This window comes from Octopus bimaculoides, chromosome 27, assembly GCF_046866305.1.
Source record: "Octopus bimaculoides isolate indiv1 chromosome 27, ASM4686630v1, whole genome shotgun sequence".
NCBI lineage: Eukaryota > Metazoa > Mollusca > Cephalopoda > Octopoda > Octopodidae > Octopus > Octopus bimaculoides.
Window position 1 is genome coordinate 17,013,705 of NC_142954.1, and position 25,886 is coordinate 17,039,590.

The 25,886-nt window shown below is 39.4% G+C and overlaps 2 protein-coding genes across 4 annotated transcripts in view; one reads left to right on the forward strand and one right to left on the reverse strand.

Annotated features, from left to right (window-relative positions):
* LOC128251379 (leucine-rich repeat-containing protein 46-like) overlaps nucleotides 1–25,886 on the forward strand; it is a 111,361-nt gene that overhangs the window by 10,083 nt on the left and 75,392 nt on the right. The window contains exon 1 of one of the 3 annotated variants that reach the window (XM_089343430.1): nucleotides 23,115–23,252. The exons of 1 other annotated variant lie outside the window; for it this stretch is intronic. Coding sequence is in view for 1 of the 2 variants with exons in the window: in XM_089343429.1 (XP_089199555.1) it covers nucleotides 23,250–23,256 (7 nt within the window). In the remaining variant the exon portion in view is untranslated. Of the gene's footprint in view, nucleotides 1–23,114; nucleotides 23,257–25,886 lie in introns of those variants that run through there. One more of the 3 variants, XM_089343429.1, reaches the window with a different exon arrangement.
* LOC106867397 (uncharacterized) lies at nucleotides 835–23,218 on the reverse strand. The gene is made up of 4 exons (XM_014912292.3): nucleotides 22,488–23,218; nucleotides 6,211–6,312; nucleotides 5,281–5,393; nucleotides 835–2,604 (listed from the first exon to the last, which is right to left on the reverse strand). The coding sequence occupies exons 1-4, from the start codon at nucleotides 22,662–22,664 to the stop codon at nucleotides 2,487–2,489; spliced, it is 510 nt and encodes a 169-aa protein (XP_014767778.1). The 5' UTR covers nucleotides 22,665–23,218; the 3' UTR covers nucleotides 835–2,486.

A 25,886-nucleotide genomic window follows, 5' to 3' on the forward strand; every position in this document is an offset into this window, starting at 1 on the left:
TTCAAATTAACACATCACCAACATCACTATTTAATGTCCATTTTCCATGCTGGCATGGGTTGGACAATTTGACTGAAAACTGGTAAACTGCACCATGTTCCAATCCGTTTTGGCATGGTTTCTACAGCTGGATGCCCTTCCTAATACCAATTATTCCAAGAGTGTAGTAGGTGCTTTTTTACATGTCACCAACACGAGTGCCAGTTACGTAACACTGGCACTGACCATGACTACTATTTCCCTTGGCTTAACAGGTCTTCTCAAGCATGGTATATCGCTAAAGGCTTCAGCCACTTGTCACTACCCAATATTTGAAGGGTGCTCTTTACGTGCCACCAGCACAGGTGTCACACAACACTGGTATTGGCCATGAATACAATCTCACTTGGCTTGACAGGACTTCTCAAGCATGGCATATTGCCCAACGTTCGAAGGGTTGCTTTTTACATGCCACTGGCACGGGTGCCACTTACACAGCACAACTACAATCTCACTGGGCTTTATGGGTCTTCTCAAGTACGACATGTTACCAATGGTCTCAGTCACTTGTCACTACCTCCACGAGGCCGAACATTCGAATATCATATTTCACCACCTCATCCCATGTCTTCCTCTTCCACAGGTTCCCTCAATCAAAATGTAAATTGTATTAAGCACTGGTAAATCAAGTTTTGTAATTAATTAATCAGTTAACTTTTTGGAAGATGAACCATCACCATCACCACCTCTTTCCCAGAGACACTGAGAACTCTTGCTATGACACAGCAAAGATCACCACCAGTTCCATCATCCTTTTGATTTTTCAATAATCAATTAATTAAATCAATCAAGAGATGCAATTGTACATATAGCTTTTATTATTTAACAAATTTCATTACACAAGTTTCTGAAATATAACACAGTGATGTAACAGTCCCTGTGGGAGAGATTCTTGTAGTGTAGCGGTTTCTGTCTGAGATCTGTGTAGGGTAAAGGACCCTATGGTAGAGAACCTGTGGCAGATGTCCCTGTGACTGAGAAGTCCTTTTGGTGTAGAGGTCATTGTGGTAGGGATTCGTGTTGTGTAGAAGTGCTTGCATTAGAGATCCTTGTTGGGTAGAAGTTGCTCAAGTAAAGATTCTTGTGGGAAAGATTCATGTTGTGTAGAGCTGTTTGTGGGAAATGTTCATATAGCATAGAGGTGTTTATGGGAAAGATTCGCATAGTATACAAGTGTCTGTGTGAAAGATTCATGTTGCATAGATATGTTTGTGGGAAAGACATGTAGAAAAGAGATGTTTGTGGGAAATATCTTTGTGAGATTCAGGTGTCTGTGAGAAAAGACCATTACGAGATTGAGGTGTCTGTGGGAAAGACCACTGTGGCATTGGGGTGCCTGTGGGAAAGACCACTGTGGCATTGGGGTGCCTGTGGGAAAGACCACTGTGGCATTGGGGTGCCTGTGGGAAAGACCACTGTGGCATTGGGGTGCCTGTGGGAAAGACCACTGTGGCATTGAGGCGCCTGTGGGAAAGACCACTGTGGCATTGAGGCGCCTGTGGGAAAGACCACTGTGGCATTGAGGCGCCTGTGGGAAAGACCACTGTGGCATTGAGGCGCCTGTGGGAAAGACCACTGTGGCATAGGGGTGCCTGTGGGAAAGACCACTGTGGCATAGGGGTGCCTGTGGGAAAGACGACTGTGGCATAGGGGTGCCTGTGGGAAAGACCACTGTGGCATAGGGGTGCCTGTGGGAAAGACAACTGTGGCATAGGGGTGCCTGTGGGAAAGACCACTGTGGCATAGGGGTGCCTGTGGGAAAGACCACTGTGGCATAGGGGTGCCTGTGGGAAAGACCACTGTGGCATAGGGGTGCCTGTGGGAAAGACCACTGTGGCATAGGGGTGCCTGTGGGAAAGACCACTGTGGCATTGAGGTGCCTGTGGGAAAGACCACTGTGGCATAGAGGTGCCTGTGAGAAAGACCATTGTGGCATTGAGGTGTTTGTGGGAAAGGCCATTGTGGAATTGAGGTATTTGTGGGATAGACCATTGTGGGGTAAAGGTGTTAGTGGGAAAGACTTTTGTGGGGGTAGAAGTTCTTGTGAGAAAGATGCAATACAGAGATATTTAGGACAGAGACCCCTGTGGAAAAACCCTTATTGTAGTAGCCCCAGTGGTAGACGACACTGTGATAGCAACTCCTGTAGTGTACATGTCTTTGTGGTAAAAGTCCTGTGTTGTAGAGGTCTTTGGCTAGAGATTCTTGTGGGGCAGAAGTCTTTGCATTGGTGGTTCCTGTAGTAAAAACCACTGCGGTGGGAAGTTAGCTGAAGTAGAGATCCCAGTGAAGTAGTTACATCTTGTGGTGTACAGATACCTTGGAGTATACAGGTCCCTGTAGTAAAGATCCCTAAACAAATAATAAGTTGATGTGATGAGACAAGATGGAGGAATTTCTTGATGAAATATCATCATTTCCAGCTGAAGTCTGTAACTACACCAAAATCATTCGTATCGCAAGTGTTCCGTTGCCGATTCCCAAGAGATGAGTTCATCAGAAGAAAACCAAAGACTTATTTCATGGTTGGCTGATGTCACAGAGTCACTGCCATGAACAATATTTCTGGAAAGATGATCAAGAAATACAATTAGTGAACCAAGATGGTTACGAGAATCAGTACTTTGTTACAATAAAATATATGTAGACACTCTCACAAACATACACACACAGAGTGGTGTCACTGTATATGAGCATATGTCCTGAATCCTTACTTGGTGTGTGTTATTAACCCATTACCTACCAGAGATCTCATATGAGGTCACTTAAAAATCACAAATTTCATAATTATCTGTCAATATTTACACATATCTAACCTTTTTGCTATATCTACTAGGTATATTTCTCTGATATTCAAATGAGGTTTGCTAATTTTACACCCAATATCTCGCTTATTTCTATTTAAAATGTTATTTTGAAATGTTATTTTGATCATTCCAGCGTGTTTCTAAGGCTGTTTTATGCTAGAAATCACAGTTTCATTAAAATATTCCAGTCAATAGAATTATGGTAGGTAATGGGTTAATATGTTCAGGAATGCTAGCTGATTGTCGGGTTTTTTTTCACACACACACACACACACACACAAAAATGCATTACCTGGTTCAGGAATTGAAACCACAACTTTATGAACCTGAATGAAACACTAACCACTAAGCTTCCAGCTATAATACAGCTCACTCAGTGTACCCCAATGCTTATTTTTCAAGTCTGATAGTTATTCTGTCAGTCTTTTCCTTGCTGAACTGCCAAGTTAAAGGGACTTAAATAAACCAACACCACATATACACACACAAATGGATTTCTGTACAGTTTTCATCAACCAGATTCACTCTCAAAGCATTGGTTGGACTGAAGCTTTAAACAGAAGACGCAGGGAGATATTGATAAATCGGGTATAGCCGATCATGTATGGAAAAATGGAGACCACCTCCCCCTGTGGGATGAAGTTAGAATACCAGTGGAAAATACGAAAACTAAAAGAAGCAGCACATATGCTAGGACACAACCTCCTAAGTAGACCGAGTACAGATATGAACACCATATGGGAACCGGTATTAAAAAAGGGTAGGAAAATATTAGATTTATAAGCCCTAAAAATTCACTTCATAATTGCCCACGGACATATGGTGTAGTAGTTAAGAGTGCAGGTTACTAAACCCAAGATTCCGAGTTCGATTCCAGGCAGTGACCTGAATAATAACAACAACAAGGTGGAACTTGAAACCATGTTGGTGGGGAAATGAACTTTTCCACCACACAGCCATGCATGTACCTATATATATATATATATATATATATATATAAGCAATGTTAATTCTCTAAATGAAGTATTAACAGTAACTGCACGATAAAGTGTAGTATATTGCCACTTAAGTGTGGCTGACCCCTAGGGGTGGATGTTACTGTTGCTTTTAGCCCCAGGAGGACATCTCCTCCAGCTGGCTTATCGACACACGACTGTGTCCTGTTTGCCAAGGGAGTTATCCCTCTCACCACGGCCAGCAGCACGAACGTATCCGGATTTCAGGGTTATTTCCCTTCGTCGGCGTTCGACAGCCGATGACCTTGGTGAGAGAGAAAAACCTGGCAAATCTTATATCTTCTTTTCCAGTGGCATTCCTCACTGATATTGAAAAGGTGAAAACAAGCAATGTTAATTCTCTAAATGAAGTATTAACAGTAACTGCACGATAAAGTGTAGTATATTGCCACTTAAGTGTGGCTGACCCCTAGGGGTGGATGTTACTGTTGCTTTTAGCCCCAGGAGGACATCTCCTCCAGCTGGCTTATCGACACACGACTGTGTCCTGTTTGCCAAGGGAGTTATCCCTCTCCTGAAATCCGGATACGTTCGTGCTGCTGGCCGTGGTGAGAGGGATAACTCCCTTGGCAAACAGGACACAGTCGTGTGTCGATAAGCCAGCTGGAGGAGATGTCCTCCTGGGGCTAAAAGCAACAGTAACATCCACCCCTAGGGGTCAGCCACACTTAAGTGGCAATATACTACACTTTATATATATATATATATATATATATCTTGTACTGTGGCCATGCTGGGGCACCACCTTGAAGAATTTTTAGTTAAATGAATCAACACCAGTACTTGTTTTTTTTTTAAAGCCTGGTACTTATTTTATTGGTCTCTGTTGCTGAACTGCTAAGTTACCAGGAAGTAAATACACCAACACTGGTTGTCAAGTAATGGTGGGGGACAAACACACACACACACACACACACACACACACACATAGTGTTCCAAATGCTCAACCACAATGGATCATCAGGGAACACTTTATTAAAGGTGTACAAGGCACAAGTGTGCTAAGAAGCTTGCTTCCCGACCACATGGTTTCGGGTTCAGTCCCACTGTGGCACCTTGAGCAAGTGTCTTCTACAGTAGTCTTGGGCCAACCAAAGCTTTGGGAGCAAGTGTGGTAGACAGAAACTGAAAAAAAGGCCTGTCACAAATGTGTGTGTGTGTGTGTCTCCCATTACTGCTTGATAACTGGTGTTGGTTTATTTACATCCATTTAACTTAGCGATTCAGCAAAGGAGATCGATAGAATAAGTAGCAGGTTTATAAAAAAAAAAATTAAAAAAAAAAAAGAGTACTGCGGTTGATTCATTTGATTAAATCTTTTCGAGGTTGTGCCCCAGCATGGCTGCTGTCTAATGACTGAAACAAGTAAAAGAAACATACATTAAAAGCAAGAAATAGCAAGAATAAGTAAGCCATACCTCCCCATTTCAATAGCATAGTCTCCTCGGATGGTACGGAGCATCGACTCTTGTGGTTTGGTGGCACCAATCATTTGACGGCACATCTGTACAACACCTTCCCCCTCCAGCACCTAAACAAGGAATTAAAATATGATTAATATGCAACCCAAAGAAACACACACACACACAAATGATTCTCCATTAGTTTCAATGATGGCGATTCACTCGTTTGATCTGAATTACCAGCTCCTGAATTAATGCATAAGTGGCTGAGTATTCCAGAGACACATGTGCCCTTAACATAGTTCCCCAGCAGAATCAGCATCACACACACACACACACACACACACACACAGTGACTAGGAATATGCAGGTTTGCCTCCTCTTGTTTGATGGGGCTGGGGTCATCTCGGGTTTGTGGTCCCAGGGACATCATCATGCATAGAGACAACCAGGTCTACCAGTGCTTGCTATTGCTGGCAGTCCTGTGCCAGCCCCTGTGCATCCTCCAAAGTAACATTGAGCCTCTGGTGATCTTCCTTAATCACATCCAGCCATCTGGCATGGGGCCTGGTACAGGGTCTATTCCAGGCTGCAGCTGGTAGGATGATCTAGTGGGAGACGGAGTACATGTTCACACCAGCGCATGCAATAGATAGCTATGAGGTGGGAGACTGCAAGCTGATATGTACATGTATGCAGTTCTTTGTTGGAAACATGATGGTACCATCTGATATTCTCAAGTGTTCTCGGGGATCTGCGCTCAATGTCATTGATACTTTTTGCCAGGGTCTTGAAGAAGACCCACTGATCTATCTCCCAGAAGACAAAGCTCTGCATGTACAATACATTGGCCATCTTGGCCATCTCCTTTCTCCTACCAATGGATCTAAAGACAAAATAAAGAAAAAACATGGAAAACATTGACCAATTCCAATATGTACTCACCATGGCAAAGACAGGTCCAGATGACATATATGCCACAAGCTTGTCAAAGAAACTTTTCCCTTTATGTTCAGCATAGTGGGCTTCTAAAAGTTCCTTGGTTGGCTGCAAAGGAGAAATAAGAAATACACAATTAAGAAAAGGATTTCATTTCATATTAAACCCTTATGGAACCCTTCTTCAAATGAATAACATTGCACAAGATGCTTCAATAAATTTCGAAATTAATCAAAAAAATATGGTGTGGAGTTTCATAAAATATCTCCCTAACCGTAACTTTACTATGTCCCTTAGTCTCATCTCCCCAAATTATTTCTACTCTTTTACTTGTTTCAGTCATTTGACTGTGGCCATGCTGGAGCACCGCCTTTAGTCGAGCAAATCGAACCCAGGATTTATTCTTTGTAAGTCTAGTACTTATTCTATCGGTCACTTTTGCCGAACCGCTAAGTTACAGGGACGTAAACACACCAGCATTGGTTGTCAAGCGATTTGGGGGGGACAAACACAGACACACAAACATATACACACAAACATATACACACATACATACATAAAATATATATATATATATATATATATATATATATATTACGTATATACGATGAGCTTCTTTCAGTTTCCGTCTACTAAATCCACTCACAAGGCTTTGGTCAGCCCGAGGATATAGTACAAGACACTTGCCCAAGGTGCCATGCAGTGGGACTGGCAATCTTCTTACCACACAGCCACTCCTACGCCTATTAGTTAACTTTTTAATATTTCCTACTGTAACCCTTTAGCATTTAAACCAGCCATAACCAACCCAAAGTATTCTGCCCATTTTATGTTCAAACTGGCCAGATCCAACCTCTCACACCTACCCTACAATGTCATTCTAAAAATAAACAGTTACCTCATATAAATCTCAAAGCTATGAGATAATCCATTCAAAGCAACGTGAATACATAAGCATTACTTTCAAAGAAATAATTTGAATAGCAAAGGGTTAAATATATTAACGCTAACTTAACTATCTCTTTGTCTTAAGAATTTCTAATTAACATTTTAATACTCCTACATTAAATTCTGGATGTTGGAGATAGGTAGCACCAACATGTTGGAATTTCTCTGTTTTAAGAGTTTTCCAGATTTTTTTTTTTCACGGAGCCTTTGTAAATGATCTGGACCATCTTTTTAACAAAAACATTTTTTTCTAAAAAATGGTTTCTTTTAACCCCACCCCTACCATCTTCCCCTCTTCAGACTGATTTTGGTTGAGAAGCCTTTTCTGTAAAAAAAAAAAAAAAAAAAAAAAGTAGCTAGGCGCAAAAGTGGCTGTGTGGTAAGTAGCTTGCTTACCAACCACATGGTTCTGGGTTCAGCCCCACTGCGTGGCACCTTGGGCAAGTGTCTTTTACTATAGCCTCGGGCCAACCAAAGCCTTGTGAGTGGATTTGGTAGACGGAAACTGAAAGAAGCCCATCGTATATATGTATATATATGTGTGTGTGTTTGTCTCCCCAACATCGCTTGACAACTGATGCTGGTGTGTTTACATCCCCATAACTTAGTGGTTTGGCAAAAGAGACCGATAGAATAAGTACTAGGCTTACAAAGAATAAGTCCTGGGGTCGATTTACACGACTAAAAGGCAGTGCTCCAGCATGGCCACAGTCAAATGACTGAAACAAGTAAAAGAGTAAAAGAGATGGTAAATTTTCACAAATTTTTTGGCACCATACAAAAAAAAAATCAGAAGTATCCCCTTCAAAATGGAGAAGTTTGAACTTATTGGTGCTACCTATCTCTGACGTCCACCCATTATAGTAATACTAACTCAACTGTCTGTCTCACGACGTCACATTATTGTGTAACCAACCAGACTATCAGATGCTATTACACATCGTTGGTCACAATGCACTTTGCATCATTTTAGCCTTCAAATGACACCAGCCCGCTGGCTAGGCAAGCAGTCTGACATTCCCCACCAATCAAAAGAGGGGCTGATGCAATGTGAAATGAAAGGTTTCTGTCAAGAACACAACACAACGCCTGGTCTAGGGACTGAACTCATGATCCAGTTATCATGAGTCCAATAGCCTACACACTAGGCCATGTGCCTTCATGTCTTACCACATAACTATTTCCAATTAAACTTTTTAATACTATTTGCATATTTACTTTTGTGGAGGCACGTGGCTTAGTGGTTAGGGTGTCAGCATCATGATCGCAAGATTGTGGTTTCGATTCCTGGACCGGGCAACGCATTGTGTTCTTGAGCAAAACACTTCATTTCACGTTGCCCCAGTCCACTCAGCTGGCAAAAATGAGTCACGCTGTGATGGACTGGTGTCCCATCCAGCTGGGGAATGCATATGCCATAGAAACAGGGAAACCGGGCCCATGAGCCTGGCTAGGCTTTAAAAGGGTGCATCTATTATTATTTATATTTACTCTTAATACGAAGGGTCCTGAAAAGTTGCTGGTGTTAAGGGTATCATGAAAGGCCTGGTTGGAGGCCTAACCTTCCGAGTTCTTTTACAGGGCTTAGAAAACTGAGGGACGGCTGCAATAAGTGTGTGAATCTGAGAAGGAAATATGTTGAATAAAATCATAATTAACTGATCCTCCTGCATTTTCTTTTACCCAAAGCCAGGAACTTTTCAGCTCCCCACCCCTGGGTATGTCTACGAAGGTTCAGACACAAAGTCTGCTAGTCATTGTAGTGTATGCGAAAGAAGAAAAACTCCTCTCTTTTATGATGATAGGGTGTTCAACACCCTCAATAGTGCAGAGGATTCTGGAACACTGGTGTTTCAACATTTTGTGTCTTGTCAGAAGCACCTGGACCTTTGAGCCTAAACCAACCTGCTGGCTTTGTTTATGCTAGTGGTTCTCAACCATTTTTTGCCTATGGACCCCGTTGGTCCCTATTTTGCTCTACTGGATCCCCATAACTTGTCATGTTTCAAAAGATCCCATTATATCTTTATAATTAAATGTCATTAGGTATTGTGTAAAAAAATTGTTTAAAGATTTTTTTTAATACTCTCAACATTAAATCTGTTAACACTAACAGAACTGTAGTTAACTTTTTAATACTCCCTACATTAACCCTTTCAATACCAATCCACCTGGCTCTGTAGTACAAATGTCTTGTTTTCATAAGTTTTGAATTAAAATCTTCCACCAAACCTTAGTCACAATTAATGTTCCTAAGACTAGCTTAATGATAACTAAGTTATTTTACTAAATTCTTTGTTATATTTAAAATTAATTGAATGAAACACAGAGCATATCAACAGAAGTACGGTAATGAAAGGGTTAAATATGTCAACAGTATAAAGCAACAATTGATTCTCATGCAGTAAAATGTGATTTTACTGCATGAAACTCAGTTTGGCAGATAATCAAACAGATGTTACCTAATTAAATCACCAAACAGACTTCTTACCTAATTACAAATCAACTTGCTAGCAAATATTGGACAAGTCTACTGTGCATTGTATTGTCATTCTACTAAATCTCATACCATCACATTTGTGAGGCCCAGCAAACTTAAACCTTACTTTTGCCAACCCTCTCTTTATCTCGGAGAAACATTATATGGCCTTCTTTCATCCAACATTCAGTGAAAACAGGAACAACAAATATTAGTGTTTGATTTGTGTGTCGTCTAACAACTGGGGAAGGTGCATGGCTTAGTGGTTAGTGTATTTTGCTAGTGATTCTAAGGTTGTGAATTTGATTCCTGGAAAATCAGTCAAAGAATCTGCTGGGACCACAAAAGTATGGCCCCAGTGGTCATCTGCGATGCTCAGGACAACTTGGGGTCTCTGAACAAAACCTTTATTTCCTGTATAAAACATGGTGTTTTTACACTTTTTTACCATAAGAGAGAATTTATCTCCATGGTAACTGCAGTGAATTTGCCTTTGCGCAGTTAAAATATGAGGCATACCTTGGCTTAAGTTGTTTCGATTTAAGTCATTCTTGATTATATGTCGGTTTTCAAAAATAATATATAGAAAAATAAAAATCAAGTTAAGTCATTTTACTCGACTTTACGTCTGTCTGCCACAAATATTGGAGTTGTAAAATCACTAGAAAACCATTAAAAGTACATAAAATCATATTACTGTACAATAAATAAGAATAAAAGCATATGAAATCATATTAAAATACGTACAGTAAATGTTAAGATACACACCATAAAGTAGTGTAGCTTAGTGAACAAAATCATGAAATCAGTTCTGAAATCAGTCTTTCGGAGCTCATATTGCAATGTAGTTCCAATATCTACTGTTAGGCGTCGTTGTTACTTGTGATTTCTGCAATTGTTTTGAATTCAGATTTGGTTACGTCTGTTTATCGGCTCCTACGAATATTCATAATGAAAGTGCTAAGCGTCATGCTATAACGTTGGAAGATAAACTGGCTATGATAAAATGCCATGGAAAAGGTGAAAAAGTGGTAGCAATTGCATGACCTTTTGGGATGAGTCGGACAACTGTATCAACCATCGTACATAATGAGGACAAGATTTTATCAAATCTGAAGCCCCAGGGATGAAGAACACTGTCATCGATAAGAAAAGAGGCAAAATCTTTGAAGAAATGGAAAGTCTTTCTCTTAGGTTGAATCGTCAGCGTGCTACTATTAGTTAAGAAATCATTCAAGAGAAAGCGTTGTCTTTGTTTGAGGACCTGAAGAAAAAATATCCAGAGGAGAAAGATGTAGAATTCAAAGTAAGTCAAGGATGGTTCTTGAGATTTAAGGAACAAAGAAGTTATCACTTCATTAAGAAGCAAGGTGAAAGTGTGTAAAACTTAATACTTCCTTCTCCAAGCTTAGATCCAAAACCGAATCTAAGGATTTTCGGTCGTCCAAACCACCACGGTCAACAGGCGCGAAAAAAGGTTTTCTTTGTCCTGTCAAAAAAATGGTAAATCATCTCCCTTTGACCTACGACCTCAGCCATGTCAGGCAAAGTTCAAATGGACAGGAGCTGACCTATTTAGGCACAATCTCTGCTGCAGTATGTCTGTCCTTCTAACTGCCAAAGCAGTTATAAAATTATAAAATACCGTGGTCAACAGAGAGGCTTAGGACGCAGACAAGAAAGGCTTTGGCAGACTACTTTCTCAGATGAACGACGCACTCACACACACACACACAAACATATCCAGTTCTAACATACCACCTCCACAGATGTTCCCTGTTTCTATTTCTAGCAACTCGTAGCAGTTGTCAACAATTACATGTAGTGAAGAATATTGTATACCAAAGGCAAATGCAAGTACAGTAAATAAATTGTTTTAACCATGAATCGATGTCATTTATTTGTTTACTTCAAAGGCATTCACATGCCTATTGCATTTGCTCACCTTAACACATACTGACGCACACTTAACCACTACAAGTGCATCAACTGATGAACAAGCAGCAGTGGAATTTCCTAATGCATTAAAGAAAATCATCGAAGAAAACAGATTTTTAATATGGACAAAACTGGATTGTATTGGAAAAAATTGTCAGACCATTCATTCATTTCCAAGGAGGAGAAAACTATTCCAGACTACAAGGTTTCAAAAGAATGTGTGACTATTATGTTGGGAGGTAATTGTGCAGGAGATTTTCAGTTAAAACCATTGCTTGCGTATCATGCACACAACCCCCATGGCCTGAAGAACATACCCAAGGCATCTCTCCCTGTCATATGGATGGCTAATTTAAAAGCATGGGTTACTGTTGTTGCTTTTGAAGATTGGTTCTTCAATCATTTTATCCCAGTGGCAGAGAATTATTGTAAGGAGAAGGGGATTCCTTTTAAGGTTTTACTTATCTTAGATTATAAGCGTGGCCACCCGCAAAACATTGTGGATTTTGACCCCCAATGTTACAGTCGTATCCCTCCCTCCGAACACCACATCTCTTCTGCAGTCAATGGATCAGGGAATAATTGCTATCTTCAAGCGTTACTATGTGAAGTGTACGCTGTGGCAAGTAATAGCTGCAACTGATCTTGATGAGTCCATCACACTTCGTGACTTTTGGAAGAATTACGATATCTAAAAGGTTGTACAGAACATAGCAGCGGCATGGAATGATGTACAGAGCATGGCTATGAATAGTGTATGGAAGAATCTATGCCCACATTTCATGAATGATTTTAAGGGGTTTGATAATGTTGCTATCAGCAAAACGTTGGTGACTACGAGCAAAGAACTGGAAATGGATTTGGAGGAGAAGGAGTTCACAGATTTATTTGAAAAAGACAAGCAGTCCCTGATAAATGAGGATTTTAGAGAGCTTCACGAGCAGCAAAATAAAGAAGAGGAGGAAGTCGAACCTAAGCCACGTCACTTTACCATTAAGAAAATGCAGCAAGCATTTGCATATATTGAAAAAGGTTTTTCTATGTTCGAGGATATGGATCCAAATGCTCAACGCTTTTCCAAAATTATGGGGGCTTGTCATGAAGCTTTTGCCCCTTATAATGTAATCCTAGAGGAAAAGAAGAAGACAGTTGAAGGAACTTTCAGCCAGTTTTTTAAGCGCATCAAACAACAAAACTAGTCAGAGTTAGCTGTTGATGATCCACAGCCATCTACATCCGTGATGTAAACCACCAAGCTATGTATGTACATATTGATAAATTTAAAATAATTAAGTTTTTTTCACTTTTGTGAAATAATAATAATTACTGAATTTGTTTTTTAAGTTTAAAAAAGGCTTTTATTTTACCAAGTCTTATTGCAAAACGCATTGCTAAATAAAGCATCCGCCATGTACAGTAAACACCACCAAATTGTATTCATAAATTTAGAATTACCTTTTTTTTTTACTGTACTGTATTAAAAATATAAATTATTTGTTTGTAAGCTTAAAATAGGTTTTTGTTAACCGTGTATTATTGAAAATGCATTCATGAGATTTAAGTACAGAACTGGGAATGGTTATTATCGGTTTAGCCTAGAGACAAGTAAATTCTATTTAAGTCATGTCTCCTGGAACCAATTAACGACATAGAGTGAGGGATGCCTGCACACACACACACACACACACACACACACACACACACACACACACACACACACACACACACACACACACACACACACACACACACACACACACACACACACACACACACACACACACACACACACACACACACACACACACACACACACAAGTTTCTTTCAGTTTCTGTCTGCCAAATCCACCCACAAGGCTTTGGTCAGCCAAGGGGACTATAGCAGGAAACACCCATCCAAGGTGCCACACTGGGACTGAACCTGAAAACACATGGTTGGGAAGCAAACTTTTTACCACACAGCCACACCCATATTTTCCACACAGTTCTTTAATCAATAATATACAGATACATACCCTAATCAATAATTAAAAACATAACTGCATTACGTCGTTGCTATTGATTCCTGTCACAATCAATAATGTTGACATAACTAAAGCAACCATAATCACCGTTATTATCATCTACTTGGAGGGAGGCGAGCTGGCAGAATCGTTGGTACGCCGGGCGAAATGCTTAGCAGTATTTTGCCCGGTGTTACATTCTGAGTTCAAATTCCGCCAAGGTCAACTTTGCTTTTCATCCTTTCGGGGTTGATAAATTAAGTACCAGTTACGCACTGGGGTCGATGTAATTGATTTAATCCCTTTGTCTGTCCTTCTTTGTCCCCTCTATGTTTAGCCCCTTGTGGGCAATAAATAAATAAGAATTGTTAGCATGTAGGGCAAAATGCTTTGCAGTATTTCATCTGTCTTCACATTCTGAGTTCAAGTTCTGCCAAGGTGGACTTTGCCTTTCATCCTTTCGGGGTCAATTAAATAAGTACCGGTTACGCACTGGGGTCGATGTAATCAACTTAATCCCTTCTCTCAAATTTGAGGACTTGTGCTTCCAGTAGGAAAGATCATCATCATCTACTTAACCACTACAAACAGACTGATTGTTTGCCATACCAGTGGACTGCGTGGGTCTTACAGCTGTTTCCTTCACTGGAGACAGTATGAGAAGATGGGTAAGCAATAGTTAATTTAGATAAGATACGAAATAGGGAGTGAAGTGGAGGAATGAAAATAAATGTGATATATGCAGGGATATTGTAGATCCATTATTTAGGCAGAATGGTATACATATAAGATTCTAATATCTTGTGAGTATATATATATATATATCATCATCATCATCGTTTAACGTCCGCTTTCCATGCTAGCATGGGTTGGACGATCTGACTGAGGACTGGTGAAACCAGATGGCTACATCAGGCTCCAATCTGATTTGGCAGAGTTTCTACAGCTGGATGCCCTTCCTAACGCCAACCACTTCTAGAGTGTAGTGGGTGCTTTTACGTGCCACCGGCACGAAGGCCAGTCAGGCGATACTGGCAACGGCCATAACAAAAACATTTTTAAATGGTTATTCCGGAGCATATTCACCATCTACTTCAATTACTGCTTCCCATTTGCTTGGCAGACGGTCAGACCATCATTTAAAGATGTTTTTGTTAAATATTATTTTTTTGTTGAATAAAATTTGTTGAAAAAAAAGCCGCAATAATTATGCACCAACCCAATATTAAATTATGATACCAAAACAAATAGATTTATAAATCTCGCATCAAAACTTCATTGAAAATTATAAACACAAATCTAAGCGTTGCGAAACACATTTTGAAGCATTTCGGGAGTTATCTCCTGCACTGCGAATTGAATGCATTCTTTAAGTTCAGCTATCGCTGCATCCTGGGGATGGAGGTAGAGAAAATGATCCTGGGCAAACTGAAAAAATGCTGTTGTGTACAAATGAGTGGGATTCAAGAGGAATTAAAATAAAATTATAAAAACTTTTTTTAATTTATACACTTTTAACACACTGAACATGTAGAACAAAAATAAAGTTAATTTTTTAACAAATTGTCTGATTTCACTGAAATAGTTAATTATGAGACCTCTTGTATATATATCTTGTATTTGTTTTAGTCGTTAGATGGCAGCCATGTTGGAGTACGACCTTGAAGAATTTTTAATCAACCCCAGAACCTACTTATTCTATCTTTTGCCAAACTATTAAGTCATAGGGATGTAAAGACACCGACACTGGTTGTCAAGCAGTAGTTGGGAAACAAACACACAATTTTATATATTTATATACAATGGGCTTCTTTCAGTTTCTGTCTGCAAGAGGTTATAGTAGAAGACACTTGCCCTAGGTGCCATGTAATGGGACTGAACCTAGATCCATGTGATTGGAAAGCAGACTGTTGCCACACAGCCACATCTGTGCAGCGATATCAATTGAAAGGTATTGCAGAACGCAAAACTGCATGATGAAGGAAACCCTAGAGATAATTTTATGTAAGGACAAATTAATTGATAAGCATTCTGGGGATATACTGTTTACTCTTTTACTTGTTTCAGTCATTTGACTGTGGCCATGCTGGAGCACCGCCTTTAGTCGAGCAAATCAACCCCAGGACTTATTCTTTGTAAGCCTAGTACTTGTTCTATCGGTCTCCTTTGCTAAGTTACGGGGACGTAAACACACCAGCATCGGTTGTCAAGCGATGTTGGGGGGGGGGGGTACAAACACAGACACACATACATATATCATCATCAGCATCGTCGTTTAATGTCCGCTTTCCATGCTAGCATGGGTTGGACGGTTTGACTGATGACTGGCGAACCAGATGGCTACACCAGACTCCAATCTGATCTGGCAGAGTTTCTACAGTTGGATGCCCTTCCTAACGCCAAACACTCTGAGAGTGTAGAGGGGGCTTTTTACGTGCCACCAGCACGAGGGCCAGTCAAGTGGAACCGGGGCACTGGTAACGACCACGCTTGAATGGTGGTCAATCAATTCATCTTTTAAAATATACATTTTTATGTTTCTCTCCTCTGTATCCATTCCTCTCTCTCTCTGTTGTGCTGAGTCCAAAGTATTGCAATATTCTGGTAACTCAATTGCTTTATTGATCAAGTTACCCTAAATCCTCGAGTATAAATCCCCCCCTTCCCCTTCTTCCCTCCTTCGTGAAGCCGTGATGAAGGGAGTGGAAGGAAATGAACGTCGCCAAGAGACGTTGCTATGGAGACCGGCGTTCGTTCTGAGATCGTCTGCGAATGGCTTCGAGACGCTGAGTTTCAAAAACGACCAAAAATGGCGAAGAAAAGCCGAAAGCAAATTTAGGAAATAATCGGTAAATTCGCCACAAAGGGCAGGTTTCCCGTACAAACAAATTGCACAACCGCATGCATCAGTTGTTGCACAACTTTGACATAAAAAAATATAATCCCCAAAACAACTTTTTAAGGCAATAAAAAGGGGTTAAAACTATAAATGTTTGACCCCGAGCTCAAAAACGAAAAAAAAAAATTCGTGGAAAATAAACTGGGAAAGAATTGGAACGAAAAGAAAAAAATGCACGCGCTGGCGAACGGGAGTGGGGTGGGGAGAGGACTCGGAACGTTCACATCGTCAGTCCATGGCCTCTGAACTAGAAATGTTTGACCCCCGAGCTCAAAAACGAAATATAAAGAATTAGTGTAAAACAACTTTGCTGGGGTAAAAAAGAGAAAAGAGAAATGCGCGCTCGCGCATATCTGTGTGTGTGTGTCTTTGTGTCTGTGTTTGTCCCCTCCCACTGTCTGACTCTCTCTCTCCCTCTATCTATCCATCTATTTGTCTATCTATCTATCTATCTATTTATCTATCTTTCTGCCTGTCTACCGTAAATCCTTGAGTATAAATCTGCATTTTTTCTCCAAAATTTAATGGTCAAAATCCCTAGGGCGTACGATATACGAGGTTGAAAATGAAAAATATTCGTAAGATCGCCAAAATGGCGATCTTACGGTTTCAGCTAAGACACATCGAATATAGAAAGGAGTTTGTCAGATTTCGTCTGAAGGAAAGAGAAAAATTTGTGGTGTAAGGGAGACAACTCTGTCATAGTTAACGTGTGTGTGTGTGTTCATGTGCGTGTTTGTGTGAATGCGTGCGTTCATGTTCGTGTATGTGTTTGTGTGAATGCGTGCGTGTATGTGTTTGTGTGAATGCGTGCGTTCATGTTCGTGTATGTATGAATGCGTGCGTTCATGTGCGTCTTTGTGTGAATGCGTGCATTCATGTTCGTGTTTGTGTGAATGTATGCGTTCATGTTCGTGTATGTATGAATGCGTGCGTTCATGTGCGTGTATGCGTGTTTGTATATATATATATACGACGGGCTTCTTTCAGTTTCTGTCTACCAAATCCACTCACAAAGCTTTGGTCGGCCCAAGGCTATAGTAGAAGACACTTACCCAAGGTGCCACGCAGTGGGACTGAACCCGGAACCATGTGGTTGGTAAGCAAGCTACTTACCACACAGCCACTCCTGCGCCTATACTTAAACTTAACCATAAACTAACTTTTATAGAATAATGAGGTTTAGGGAGTGGCAATATATGTGAGCAGGTGCTTGCATGAGTGTGTTTTAATTGCGAGTATAAAAACCTGAAATTTACAGGTCATCGTAGGGTCAACCAAATTCTAGCCTTTTACCTTTATAAAGATGGATAAATAAAAGTACTGAGTGTTTTGCAGAAAACTTTGGTTTTTATATATATGTGTGTGTGTGTGTGTGTCTGTGTGTGTGTGTGTGTGTGTGTGTGTGTATATATATATTTACCACGTGAACTACAATGAAAAACATATGAGAAAGATATGGTATATAATTTTTTTGTGCATGGGTTCTTTGAGACATGTAATCTATTTTAAGGTTTACGCTAGAGTAAAAAGGTTGAGACACACTGACACACACACATGGAAAAAGGAAATTAAAAACCCAAGCAAATACTTTATAAGCACTCTGTAGGGCTCAAACTTGGCTAACTAAACTGTCCAGTGAAAGCCACTGTGATCCATGTCAGCTACTAAATTACTTTCCACTGTCTGTCCAATTTGTAAATCCAAAGTTCAAACACTGAATAATTTTAGTACAAGGTCACAAAGTATAGAACAACAACATTCCCATTGTGACCAAAATAATTACCTGCTGAATAGCCTTGTTCTATACACCTCCTCTGTCTATTTGAACTGGTCAGTAATAGTTTAAATGAAGTAGGAACTTTGCCATAAACATTGAAGTTGACGGGTAGGATTGAATTGCAATTCCAATATGATTTTATAAATACCATTCCTAAATAGGTCTGCTGAAATACCTCCCTCACCGTTTGTACTAGTTAAATACTGTTAGTTTTACTACTATCTGTCTCCCCTTAAAATATTATCTATTCTAAGCAGTGCGGTATAGCTTTGATAAGGAGAGGAGGGTGTCAAATTTCTCTATCTCTGTAGAATCTTAGTTAACCAAATACAGAATTAATTAATATGCACGATCACTGCATCATAGACTTTTGAAGAGCCAGTCTATCTGAAATGTGCTGAACAGATTAAAGAATTCTCTGTTCTTTGTCTTTTTCTTCTATACCCTACGACCTTGTAATACATATATATATACCGTTCATCTTTTACTTGTTTCAGTCGTTAGACTGTGGTCATACTGAGGCACCATTTGGAAGAATTTTTAGTCAAATATATCAACCACTGTACTTATTCTATTGGTCTCTTTTGCCAAACTGCTAAGTTATGGGGGGGTGTAAACACACCAACACTGGTTGTCACGCAGTGGTGGGAGACAGACAAATACACACACACACACATGTATGACAGGCTTCTCTCAGTTTCCGTCTACCAAATCCACTTGCAGAGCTTTGGTTGACTTGAGGCTATAGCAAAAGACATTATTTGCCCAAGGTGCCATGCAGTCGTGTGGTTGGGAAGCAATATGACAAGGTATAAATAATGGTCGCTACATATTTCTTTATTGTAGTAAATTCGACTTACAGCCGTTTCTGATAGTCATTATACGTTCATCCATAGATTGGTTTACTCCATCGGTCGAGAAAAATTGAACCTTAAAGAACTAACGGTATCCTCTGTGTGTGTGTGTGGGGGGGGGCTTAGTGGTTAGGGTGTTGCATTCATGATGCATTATTTTCTTGAGCAAAACACTTCATGTCATTTTCCTCTCATTCACTTAACTGCGGTGGACCAGTTCCGTCCAGTGGGGCAGGTGCAATCAAGGCCAGCACTGGAAAGAGCAGGGCTCAGTTAGAGAATTGTCAGTGGTGTCCCTCTACTCTACAAAAGCTGAAGACTGGTGCTTTATGCTTTGTGTAGTATGCCAGTTCCAACCAAAAAAGCGTTGAGGACTTGAGGTTCCACCGACAATGGCATACTAAAAATGCATCATAACATCTTCTGCTCGTGCATGTGTGCAGGGCCCAATTTCAACAAGTCTGTCTAATTAGCTTAAAACCAGCCCTGGGTGCAATGTATATGCCACAGAATCCAGAAAACCAAGTTCTTGGCTTGAGATAAACCTTTAATTTTTCACATATATATATATACAGGGTGAGCCAAAATTAGTGCCCCAACTTGAGTTTTTGAAAATCCAATGATTTCGTAGGTGCTGATCAAGGAAGTTTCTTACACGTTTGTCATAATAAGGAGGTGTTCCATCTTGCACAAAGATTTTGGAATGATGGTATCGAAAATACTGCCGGATGATGTTTTCACACAACACCAGGTAACGATCACCATTCATAGTCTCTCGTTGAATATGGAATGCACAAATTCCTGAAGACGATGTCGCCCCCCAATTGACAAGAAAAAGTGAGTTGACAGGCTTTTCCCAAACCACTTTAGGGTCATCTTCTGAATAATAGAAGCAGTTATGGCCGTTGATGTGACCAGAAAACATGGAAGGTCACTTCATGAGAGAAAATGAGCCGAACGAAAAATCTGGAATCTCTGGCTTCTGCCAGCATTCCCTCACAAAATTCAACACATCGAATAATCAATGGCATAAAAATAATGACAGCATGCATCAAGAAACTGTAGAACTAATATACACATATAGTTGGGACACATAAAGTTGGGGCACTAATTTTGGCCCACCCTGTGTGTGTATATATATATATATATATATATATATATATATATATATATATAAATTTAAATAATAAGGGTAAAAAATTGATATCAATTTGATTAATATCAATTTAAACCTAGCATATTGAAAAAATCTGAAGATTCAGAAAAATTATATTACATACAAATAAGAGGGATGACCACTAGGTGGACATCCAATATGCTAAATGTAGACCCCATATGGTCTGACCACTAAGAAAAAATTTGTTCTCAAGAAAATTGGGCACAAGCCAGAACATAAACGAGCAAGACAAATGAAAAAATACAAAATATAATGATTTCATTTGTCTTGCTCGCTTACGTTCTGGCATTTGCCGAATTTTCTTGAGAATAAATTTTTTCTTAGTGGTCAGACCATATGGGGTCTACATTTAGCATATTGGATGTTCACCTAGTGGGTCATCCCTCATATATATATATATATATATATATAAAATGCCAGTGGCATGTAAAAGCACTCATTACACTCTTGGAGTGGTTGGCATTAGGAAGAGCATCCAGCCACAGAAACGATGCTAAATCGAACTGGAGTTTGGAGCAACCTTCCAGCTTGTCAGCCCTGGTCAAACCGTCCAACCCATGCCAGCATGGAAAGCAGACACTAAATGATGATGAATTATTAGGTGCCAAAAGGAAAATCTAAACGGTCAGATTTATGCATACATAAGCGTTAGTGCAGCCAGCTTCGCACTACACGTCATCCTGGTACGCTTTTCATTTGACATCAAATAACATCTAATAAATTCGCTTTTTTTTTTTTTTTTACACTTCCTTTTTAGGCGAACGTCAGACTTAGGAAGCACCAACAAGTTGGAATTTCTGTTTTGATGGGGGGTTTTCAGACTTTTTTTTTCCATGGTGCTCTTGGAGATGCCCTGGACTATCTTTCTAACAAAAACTTGTAAAAAATTGTTCTCCCTACCTCCGACCAATTTTGGTCGATTTTGTGGGCATTACGTACGGTGATTTGGGGGGGGGGGGTCTGTATCTCCTATAGATTTTAAGTGTGTTGTGCCCCCAGAAATCATCATACGTAGGTATACCTTTACAAGTGTGACACCCCCCCCCTCCTCACCTCATCCGACTTTGTTGCCTCATAACTTACAGAAAAATGGATATTTTTGTATGAAATTTTCAACAAATAAGCTTCAGATGTTGTAGATTTCGATTACATCAGAATCCGTTGTGACAAACGACTTTCTTTTCTTTTTTTGAGGGGAGGGGAGTGGGGAGAGAAGTTTCGAAGTTGGCTAGTGTTGACCTTTGTCTTGTGTAGAAGTGGTACCCCAGGGGGGGGGGGGCAGTTATTCTCAAGTAATCAAGTATAAAATAGTTCGACTTCTACACGAATAAAGACGGTATATACACCTCCATACATACCCAAATATACACACCTATATACCCACTTATATTCATACACACACACATTATATATACAAACATACACACATATATACACACACACACACATATATACACACACACATATATATACACACATATATATACACACACACATATATATGCACACACACATATATATGCACACACACATATATATGCACACACACATATATATGCACACACATATATGCACACACACATATATGCACACACACATATATGCACACACACATATATGCACACACATATATACACACACACACATATGCACACACATATATACACACACACACATATATACACACATATATATACACACACATATATACACACATATATGCACACACACATATATATATACACACATATATATGCACACACATATATGCACACACACATATATACACACACACATATATACACACACACATATATACACACACACACATATATACACACACACATATACACACACATATACACACACATATATACACACACATATATACACACACACACACATATATACACACACACATATACATATATATATATATATACACACACATATATACACATATGTATGTATATATATATACGCGCGTAAGTCGTCTAAAAGTCCATAAGTTAGGAAAAAGATGGAGAGATGTATGTATATAAAGCTTGTCCTTGAGTGAAAAAAAGAAACCGGCTTTTAGGACATGTCCCAGTATGACATAATAAAAAAACTTATCAATCTCAGCAATTAATAACAATACCAACAACAACAGAAATAATAATAAATTGAATGAAATCAAATTAAATGACTGCAGCACCTACTTACGTAGATAAATTTACAGGCTACCAATTTGAATCCTTTCTTTTCGAATCTCTGAAGGATTGGGCCACAAAGGGCTCTTTGTACTCCGTCAGGTTTGACAGCCACAAAACTCCTCTCAGGTACCTGACCCCCGATCACTGAGAACACGTTAGCAAACATTGATAACAACGTAGATAACATTTTGCCGGGCTGTGAAAGAGAGCTGACGATCTTATAGCCGTAATCCGATTAACATAGGAATAAAAATAGCAATAAAGATAAATCTGTAAATACTTGTTAATCAGTGTTCAATTTCGTAAACCTCCTTCTTAGGGCAGACGGTAAAGTGCGAGATTTGACTGCTATTTCTAGTTACTCGCGCGACCACGTGGGGTCTACGTCGTAATTACCAAGTGTTCTGTTGGTCGGTTTGCTGGTTGGTCGGTTGGTTTTTAACCCCAGGTCAGGTCTCGTTGATACAGTGCTATGATGTAAGATACACCAACTGGGATCACACTCTTTTTTTTTCTTCGTTTTTTTTTCCCTCACTCAGTGTATCTAAGATTACTTCATCCAATGTATTCTTCGTTTTAAATTCTAAGATAAAAGTATATGAGATTTCAGAGATGTGTTAACTGTTGTTTCTCGCAGCGGCAAGGTGTGACAACACCTTTGTCGGTTCGGCTTTGTTTGGCGATGGATTGATGGATTAAAATTAAGGTGAAGCAGAAGATTCGCTGAATAAATTTCAAAACGAAAAACAAATGTTCAAAGGGAAATAAGTCAATGGTAGGTAAGGCTAGAATTTAATTAAAGATTTTCGGGATAAGATTTGGAGAACGTCCGAAAACAATGAAATAATTAATTTTCTTGGAATCGTTCTTCGAGCTGGCAGTTCATGTATTGGAAGGTTTTGTAATCGAATTGCTTCTAATATATACAGGTGAACGAAAACCGTGGAGGTACATCTACTTTACATGTTTGGGTGTATATGTGTATACACACACTCACGCATATATATAAAACGAGCTTATTGTATACAGTGCTCATATGCATTAGGTATAAAACAGATAAATATATAGGTGCAGGGTGGGTGTGTGGAAAGAATCTTGCTTCTTGCCCCACACCCACGCTCCTATCAAGCGGCCCAACCCATGCCAGCATGGAAAAGGTGGCGAACTGGCAGAAACGTTAGCATGCCAGGCGAAATGCTTAGAGGTATTTCGTCTGCCGTTACGTTCTAAGTTCAAATTCCACTGAGGTCGACTTTGCCTTTCGTCCTTTCGGGGTCGATTAAATAAGTACCAGTTACACACTGGGGTTGATATAATCGACTTAATCCGTTTGTCTGTCCTTGTTTGTCCCCTCTGTGTGTAGCCCCTTGTGGGCAGTAAAGAAATAAGAAGCTTACTTCCCAACTTCATTGTTCCAGGTTCAGCCCCACCGTGTGGCACCTTGTCTTCTACTATAGCTTCGAGCTGACTAAAACTTTGAGAGTGGATTTGGTAGACGGAAACTGAAAGAAGCCCGTCATATATATATATATATATATATATAATAATATTAGGGACAAAATCCAAAATTACAGGTAAAAAACTCAATTAAAATCAATTTATAAAAAATTAAAATTAAATTGAGCCTTATACTCATTTATTGTGCTTTTAATTATTAATTTTTCTATATGTGATAGTGGATTTTCATCGATGAGTTCTTGAAAATTGGTTATTTTCCCTAAAACTATATATTTTATATATATATATATATATATATATATATATATACAGAGAGAGAGAGAGAGAGAGAGAGTTAGAAAACAGAGATCTAATGGATACCACTTAATTTATTAATTAATATGTATCCATTAGATCTCTCTGTTTTCTAACTTGATAGAAATATTTGATATCTTACTCTAATCTGTATAATATATACACTGAAGAATTATCTTTTCAAAATTTCATATATTAAACCAGTGTATCTTGGATAAATATCCCTATAAGAAGTTGGAATATCCTCGTTGTGACTATATATATATATATATGTGGGTGTGTGTGTGTATGTATGTATGTATGTATCATCATCATCATCGTTTAATGTTCGCTTTCCATGTTAGCATGGGTTGGTATATATATCTGTGTGTTTGTATTTGTCCCCCCACCACCATCGCTTGACAACCGATGTCGGTGTGTTTACTTCCCTGTAACTTAGCAGTTCAGCAAAAGTGACTGATAGAATAAGTACTAGGCTTACAAAGAATAAGTGCCTGTCATCCATCACCATGTGGTGAACATAATAACTGTTTTCCTTGGTGGTGGAAGTTGCAGGACATCCAGATTTTGGGTCATCTTCAAGATGCCCATTTTTGCACTGTTGATAAAGCTGGAGCATCATCCCTTAATGTAGCAACCATGTCAGCATGAATGTTGTTGGGAGATAAACCCTTTCTCTGCAGGTACATGATAACACCATGATGCCAAATTTTGACCAGGCACAGCACAGATGGTCAAGATACCATGTCTGCAATACTGTTGACCAATATTGAAAATGCCAACCACAAGTATCTACACATGCATGTATTTATATATTATGTATTTTTGTGTATGTGTGTATATGTATTTATATGTGTGTGTGTATGTATTTATACATATATGTATGAATATATGTATTTATGTATTCATATATATATGTACGTACATCTGCATGTATGTATATGTTTGAAGTATGAGAGTCAGATTAAAAATTCATTAGCTGACCAAGATATTCCCATGGAATGTGATCAAATGAGGTTTATTTTCCAACATGGTCCCCCCTTGCGGTCCACACACTTCTTCCATCAGTGTTGCAGTTCTTGGATTCCATTGGTGAAGAATCTTTCATCTTGTTGGTCAAAAGAGTCATCAACAGCAGATATGATGTCATCATCACTGCGACACTGTTTTATCAGATGGGGCCAAATCAGGAGAATAGGGACAATGGTCAACCAATCCAAAGCCACAGTCATGCACAACAGCCACTAAAAGCAAGGACTTGTGTGCTGGAGCATTGTCCTGATGAAACAAGACCCATTTCGTCAGTTTTCCTTTATATTTGGTCTTTATAGCCTTTCATAACTTCCCCTGCAAATTGGCTTAGTACCCTCCATTGATGGTGTGACCCTTATGAAGATAATCGATAAACACAATGCATTTTGCATCCAAAAATATTGAGGCCATCACCTTCCCTGCAGATGAAACAACCTTGGACTTCTTTCGAGCAGGTGAGGAGCAGAGTTACCACTGCACGGATTGTTTTTTTTTGTTTTTGGCTCAAAATGATGAAGCCAGTATTTATCCTGGGTTATGAAACATTCAAGGAAACTAGCTGGATCTGCCTCAAACGATGTCGAATTTTTCCATGATGTGATCGACCTCTTGCATCTTTGATCAG